A 6,994-nucleotide genomic window follows, 5' to 3' on the forward strand; every position below is an offset into this window, starting at 1 on the left:
GCCCACAAGAATGCCAGATGAGAACCAGCAGATGTATGGGCTAAAGAAAGGTCACTGTTGCTGACAGAAGAGTCTAAGAAACCCTTTAGTTTGTGATTTGTATTGTTTTAATGTCTTTTTGACACTTTGAGAGCCAAGACTTTCAAATACACACATTTAAAAAAGAGAATCATCATTGAGTTTCAAAGCAACGGTAGATGATTGACTTGGTCTATTACCCTCCTCCTTGGACATGCACACAGATTGAAACCCAAAAGTTTCTTCTTAACAGAAAACTCCACCACCCACTTATCGAGGAACCATCACCAAATCTTGTAGTTGAAAGAAAAAAACAACAAATGTTTCCATTGAAACCAGGCCACTCCGATGATGCTCACTGTGACTACTTCCATCCTAATGGTCTCATTGGTAAAGATACTAGGACTAGGACTAGGACAACTTGTACCTTGTTCTCTGGATTATACAACATAGAATTATTGTTAGAAGAACTCTCTGTACCCATGGATAATAAAAAAAAAGTCAGAAAGTGTTAGAATAAGACTTACTGACTCATGAGAGTTTTTACTTTTCCTGCGGCCAATCATTTATTTTAGATTTAATTGTCTGCCAAAGTTGGAGACTTCCCTGGCTGCACTGCACATTGCCTCTGCTGGGGTGTTGGCAGTTTTTGCCGCGTGATACCCAATGAAACCTCCTGCTATTCCCCCTGCTCCAGCCACCATTCCAGCAACTGCTAACCCCCCGCTTCTTTTACTGACTATGTTAATGCCTTCCTTTGCAGCTTTTTTAAGTTGAAGTACCCCAGAAACGCCGTTTATAGCTGTGATATTTAATCCCATGTATAGTGACAAGCTAAAGAATGCTCCTACTATTGCTCCTGTTGCAATTCCCGTCAGCTGGATGAGAATCTTGCTAGCCACATTCTCTTTTGCCTGCCTAGTGATCTCTTCCTTGGACAGGTGTGGCGATGACTTGATTAAAACCATCTCGTCCTCTTTTATATCCTCCGTCAGTTGGTACAGCCTTGCATTGGTGTAGTAGCCACCATGGTTCTTTGCCACCATCTCATTTATTGTGTTCATCAACTCTTCTACCTGCCTGCTACTGGCCGTTCTATGCTCTTTATTTTTACCAGGCTTATTATCAAAGATGTGGTATCGACCACCGCATTTCCTTACCAGGTTGCTCAAATTCACATTCTCGTTGATCAATTTTTGAAAGTTGGCTCTTTCAGGGAGCTGGTCTCCATGGGTAAAGACAAGGATGGCGAATTGAAGAGCATCGTCAGAGAAAATCTGAAGGATCTCATTGATGACCTCCTGCTCTTGCTGAGTGAATCGCTCAATTTTAAGGACAATGAGAAAAGCGTGAGGACCTGGTGCACACTCAATGATACCGTTTATCAGGTGGGATCTAATGTCTTCCCTAGGATTATTTGTGTCAAATAAACCTGGAGTGTCGATCAGGGTGATGCTTCTTCCATGAACAGACCTAGTTTCTGCCTGACATCTGCTTGTTACAGATGTAAATGTGCAGTTTGTAGGGAACAAACCCTCCTCCCCAAATATAGTGTTAGCAAGGGTGCTTTTCCCAGTTCCTGTTTTCCCAAGCAAAATGGTTCTGATTGGAGTCAAAGCTGTAGGGGAAAAAAAGGATAAAAAAAATATGTTAACAAAATGTAAATGTTCGTAAACGGTCTTCCTTCATACTTCCTTGGTCAGGGTGCAGTACACAGCTGTCATCGAACGCCTGACACTCGTTTTTTCTCAGTGTTAGACTTAACAATGACCTTCTGTAAAAACTGACCTTACATGTGACTCTACATGTACTTTTGATGTTCTGTGTAAACCACATTAAACATTATTCTGTTTGGTTTTTTCATGCGTAACATTAGGAGGTCTGTGGTATTAGTTAGTGCAGACTATATTATGGACCATTTTTCTGCTACCCCAGATGTAGGCCACATTTCTCTTCACAATTTAGAACTACTACTACTGGTCCACATATCTTTACTGATGTTTTAAGTCTATCCTGAAGTTGATCCATACTGACCTTCCTCAGGTTGGGGAATCCCTTCAGACAGTCTTCCAGAAATCTGCACAAAAAGAAAACAATATTATAATATCAACTGGGTTTGAGACCCCTCAGCTGCCACCTCACAAAGATTGACACATTTTTTGGTGCTTTTGATGTCAATTTCGGGTTACGGTGGTTCGGTTACTTACTTGGTGGGATTTCAAAGTGTCCGGAACAACCTCAACATGGACACTGTCTTTGATTGGACCAGCAGTGGCTCCTCTGGCTGTGACTTTGCTGTCAGTTTCTGTCTCCATAGACATACCAAAACTGGTACTTGTCCCTTGGAAATGCCAGTCCTTTTCACGTAAACATGCCCACTTAGATTTCAAAGATGACAAAAAAGCATCAACCTGGGCATGCTTCCCAACAACAACTGCCACTGAATCCTCATGATACACCTTCACGTCATCTGGGATCTGCTGAATGCTGGGGAACTGATTCAAAGCCATCACTATTTGTTGGTCCACCTCAACGTGGCACTTGTAGCGATCAAAGAGCGTGTCTACCTGAGCTTTCCAGATGCTTCCTTCAACTTCAGCACCAGATTGAGTTGATCTCCTGACTAAAACCCTGTCTGGATCAAGGTGAAGAGAACAGGTCAAGGAGAGAAGTTCTTGCTCGAGTTCTCTCTTAGCCTGACCACAATCCAGAAGGTAGCAAAGGAGAGAAGCCATCGGGCGCAGTTCATACTCTTCGCCACTTGGTTGAGAAATTGAGCCAGGATTAGGCTGAAGGCTCTAGAAACACATTAAAAACATATTCATTGAAGAAACAAATCCCACTTTTGTGATGTAACTTAATTCTTTATTTTTTTTTATTAATTAATTTCTTACCTGTGCGGGAGTTGGTAAACTGTGACTAGAAGAAGAGTGATCTGGTTCCAAGGTTCCTTTGACAGTGAACCTGAGAGGTCCATCAGGAAGCTCCACAATGTGATCGGGCCTCAGCAGGACGTTTTGTTGGTCTAACAAGAGAGATAGTTTAGAAGTGTTTGTTTGAGGCTGTGACACAGAGTGGGGCATATTCAAACGAATGTGGTATTTTGTGACTTCTGGTGAAGAGCATCTCCAACCAGATTAAGGCAGTGACACAAAGTGGCCAAAAGAGGGCGCCTGAGACAAAGAAATACAATGATACAAACACTTGTATGTACTATCTATCTATTTATTCAGCCATGTGATAGCAGTTTAAATCCTACACCATAAGCATTACTGAGCTGTTGGTTAACCCGTTGCTATTTTTTGTCCGACTTATTCTATCCTTTGAATTGCAGTTTATTTTCCATTTCATAATCTCGCTGTTCCTGATATGTGTTTTGTCATTTTTATTTTTTGTAATAGTTTGGCTAACTTTGCATAGTCAAACAAAAATGCCCCCTAATTCTTTACTGAATGTTTGATAATTTGACTTAAAATATTTTTTATTAAGTGTTATATTTAATCACTTTAATATAACACATTTGAATCGATTTTTCACATTCAAGCGAATTTTAATCGCTGGTTGTGTTTTGGTTAAGATGTCCCCAAACTTCTTTTTCTTTCGGCGTTGTCCCTTTTTTTTTCAGGGGTCACCCAAACCCTGATAAATGGTGAGGGTTGCATCAGAAAGGGCATCCGGCGTAAAACTTTTAGCCAAATCAAATATGCAAATAAGATGTCCCCAAACGATATTTTTAAAAAGAAAAGTTAATCTTTTATCCTCAGAAAAACTTCTGTTTGTTGGATAGTAGTCCTGACAGCAGCTAATAATCATATCAGTGAAAGAGACACACTGATTTATGACTTAACCCGAGCCCGTTTAAGGCCCTGTCAGCGAAAATAATCCTAGGTGTGAGAAACAAAGGAATTCACCATAAAACTTCATGAATAAAATAACTTCCTTTTTCCTTTCTGGCTTTTCTTGTTCTCCGTTCAGAAGGCGTTATTCTTTATCGAATCTCCCCGAGGAAAAGACAAAACGAAAGTGAAAGTAAAGACTCGCATCCCGACAAAAGCTGAAGTAATCTTAACTCGTTCTATACACAAACACGCGTACAAAATCAACGTAAAGTGTAATTCGGTGACGTACCTTTTTGATTTCTGAAAGCAATACTGTAGATTTGTCCGAAAACCCAGGTCAGGGGTCCACAGTCTCCTCCACCTGACTTTCGCCGGAGGCAGAAATAATTCTGTGCTGCTCCGATGTGCCGCTCACCCAGAGCAGCTGAACCGTGGTACTCCAGGAAAACTTTGAACACATAGATGCCCGCCATCGTCCTGTTGATCTATGGAAGGTCCGATGATCTCTCCGAGCTTTTTTCTTTCTGCCTCACACAACTGCAGGAACAGGATGGGCAGCAAACCCTGAAATAGGACACGACTGAGATCTAGAGTTAACCCTGTGATTACCGAATCCTGACAATGTCGTTAGGTCTCCTTTCCTTTTAGCACTCATCTTTTTTAGTACTGGTTAGTTCTAGTGCTGCAACTATATATATAGTTGTCCTTTTTGATCACGTGGTCCTTTTAACGTTTCCTGTCTGCTTTTTAGATGATTTCCCCCTATAGGTGTCTGTCATTTTATATTTACAATCAGTTTCTTTTTCTGGTTAGTGCACAGACGTATTCACTGAAACCTCAACCACTCCTGTTTATTATAATACAAACAGGTGAATCTGTTGTTTTTTTTTGTTTTTTTGTTCTTGTAGGGACTGTGTGAACTCTCCGCATGGTCAAAGAGAGCTAGAATATACATACAATATACAATATACATCGGCATGAAAAGGAAATGCAAAGAATCATACCCTCAGGGTATGATTCTTTGCATGCATTTCCTTGTTATGCTTTTTTTATGCGTTGAGGCTCAATGCTCTCTTAAAAAGTATTACTTTTCAATGTACAAAATGCATACAGAGAATAGTAGCCAATATGTGCACCAAGGAGCACACTAAGTGTTCCTAAAAGCAATTAGTAAACAAACATTAGTTTGAGAGAAGAGAACAACAAAAATAAAAACATTTTAAAAAATGTAAAATTTATCAAATACTTTTCTCAAAGTTCTACTCAAAGACATTGTGACAGGGGTTGTGCTTATGTAGGGTAGACTTTGACTTGTTTCTCCACTGAACTGCTGTGTCAGGAAAATACGTTTTTATTCAAATCTACAGTGTGTTCAACTTCACGTGGCTGCATAAACGTCCAGTGTGTAAGAATTAGCGACATCTCTCCAGGCCTGAACAGACTGCTCATAACTGCAGTGCAAGCATAAACATTTGGGTTAAAAAGCCTCAGACACTGTATGTTGTCTTTAGTTCCCATAAAATGTATTGAAACCTGAACTAACTGACATCTGACAAAGATCAAGGCATTTGTGGAAGCTTCTCTTACATGACATCTTTAAAAACAAACTTTTAGGACATTTTCAATATTTGTTTAATTTTTTGTCAGCAAAACTTGAATAACCATTTGCTTTTCAGGTCAACTATGCAGGGAATAAACCATTTATCCAGAGTTCTGAGTAATCTGTTTTTATCCATGGAAATCATTTTGCAACATTAAAACTGAAAGAAGAACATTTACAAGTGACTTATCAGGTAAGTATTATATTGTCTTCTAGTCTGGCTCTATATAAAACCAACCATTCAGGTATTACACAAAGGTTTGACAAGTGGTTTCACAGTAAGTTAAAAATAAAAAATAAGTCTACACTCACGAAAACACTCCAACCTCATTGCATCAGTCGGTTGGGTATTGACTACGTTTTTTTTTTTTTTACTAATTTGAATTAACTCTAAATGCATACATTTGTATAAAGGCTTTTTTATTACTATTTGTTGCCCTAATGTTACACACTGGAGTTTTGACATGTGTTACACTCAAAAGTCACATTACTGGTTAAATACTGACCTTCCATAATGTAAAAAAAAAAAAAAAACAACTTACAAATGTATATGGTGCACAAATAAAGCTCGAACATATCATGTAAGAGAGCAAAATATAAACTGAAGTGACTCCAAAAGTATGGGTCGTGGCCTCGTAGTTGGTCGTTAACTACAACTCTCTGATGGGATAACTTTAACACCCATTTCTAAGTTGCCCTTAACAATGTTTGGCTAGAATGTGCTTCAACTTATTGTGACAAAAAAGTAAAACAACAAAGTATATTCAATTATCCTGCAAGGAATAAAAAGTTGGCAGTGATTATGACAAAGGTGATAGGCCAAGGCTAAACTCAATGTACACCACATGTTGAGATTAAACTAGACCTGTTTTACAATTACAAAATAGGCATAATACAAAATAAGCCACAACAATCTATCTTATTAGCAATTTTCAAGCCAAGGGTAAAGGCATGATTACGTAAAACGTCAGGTAAAAAGCTACTGCTGTAAATATTATATAGGTGAAAACTAAGTGAAAACTAAAACAGACGTAAGCTGAGACTTTTGAAACATTTAGTAAAAATAGTTTTAAAAAATATTGTTTGCTATTACTCTTTGCTGAAATTATCACAAAAATATCAATATAGAATAAAGGTTAGGACAAAACACCTCCTAATGTTGCAGATAGCCAGGACTAAACCAAACGTTAGCTCAAAGTTCACCAAAAAGAGCTGAGTGAACATTTATTTAAAATATCTTTAAATGGGGAACAGTTTGCGTCAGACGCCACACAGTGACCCCATAAGGGCAGGGATGGGCAAACTTTTTGGCTAAAATGAGGCAAATTGTGGTGACTGGTGGGCCAGTTCAGTATTGGTTGGATGTAGAATGCTGGGCAAAAATAAATTGAGTTGAGTTGATTTGTTGTATTGCATGAAACAGAAGGATTGACATCTTTCCATACCTTGGAAGGCAGATTAGAACGCCCAGCGGGCCGTATCTATTCCATGTGTCGTAGTTTGCCCAGGTCTGTCCTAAGTAAGCCCTAAATGCTTT

The 6,994-nt window shown here is 38.9% G+C and overlaps 1 protein-coding gene across 1 annotated transcript; it reads right to left on the reverse strand.

The window, feature by feature from the left end:
• Positions 1-84: 84 nt before the first annotated feature.
• On the reverse strand, positions 85-6,988 carry LOC103385895 (uncharacterized). Its single transcript, XM_008319918.3, has 5 exons — positions 4,147-6,988; positions 2,913-3,043; positions 2,226-2,816; positions 2,053-2,095; positions 85-1,636 (listed from the first exon to the last, which is right to left on the reverse strand). Exons 1-5 carry the CDS (start codon positions 4,328-4,330, stop codon positions 585-587), a joined length of 2,001 nt encoding a protein of 666 aa, XP_008318140.1. The 5' UTR covers positions 4,331-6,988; the 3' UTR covers positions 85-584.
• Between the last annotated feature and the right edge of the window lie 6 nt (positions 6,989-6,994).

Source organism: Cynoglossus semilaevis, chromosome 1 (genome assembly GCF_000523025.1).
Source record: "Cynoglossus semilaevis isolate Cse_v1.0 chromosome 1, Cse_v1.0, whole genome shotgun sequence".
In the NCBI taxonomy this organism is placed as follows: Eukaryota; Metazoa; Chordata; class Actinopteri; order Pleuronectiformes; family Cynoglossidae; genus Cynoglossus; species Cynoglossus semilaevis.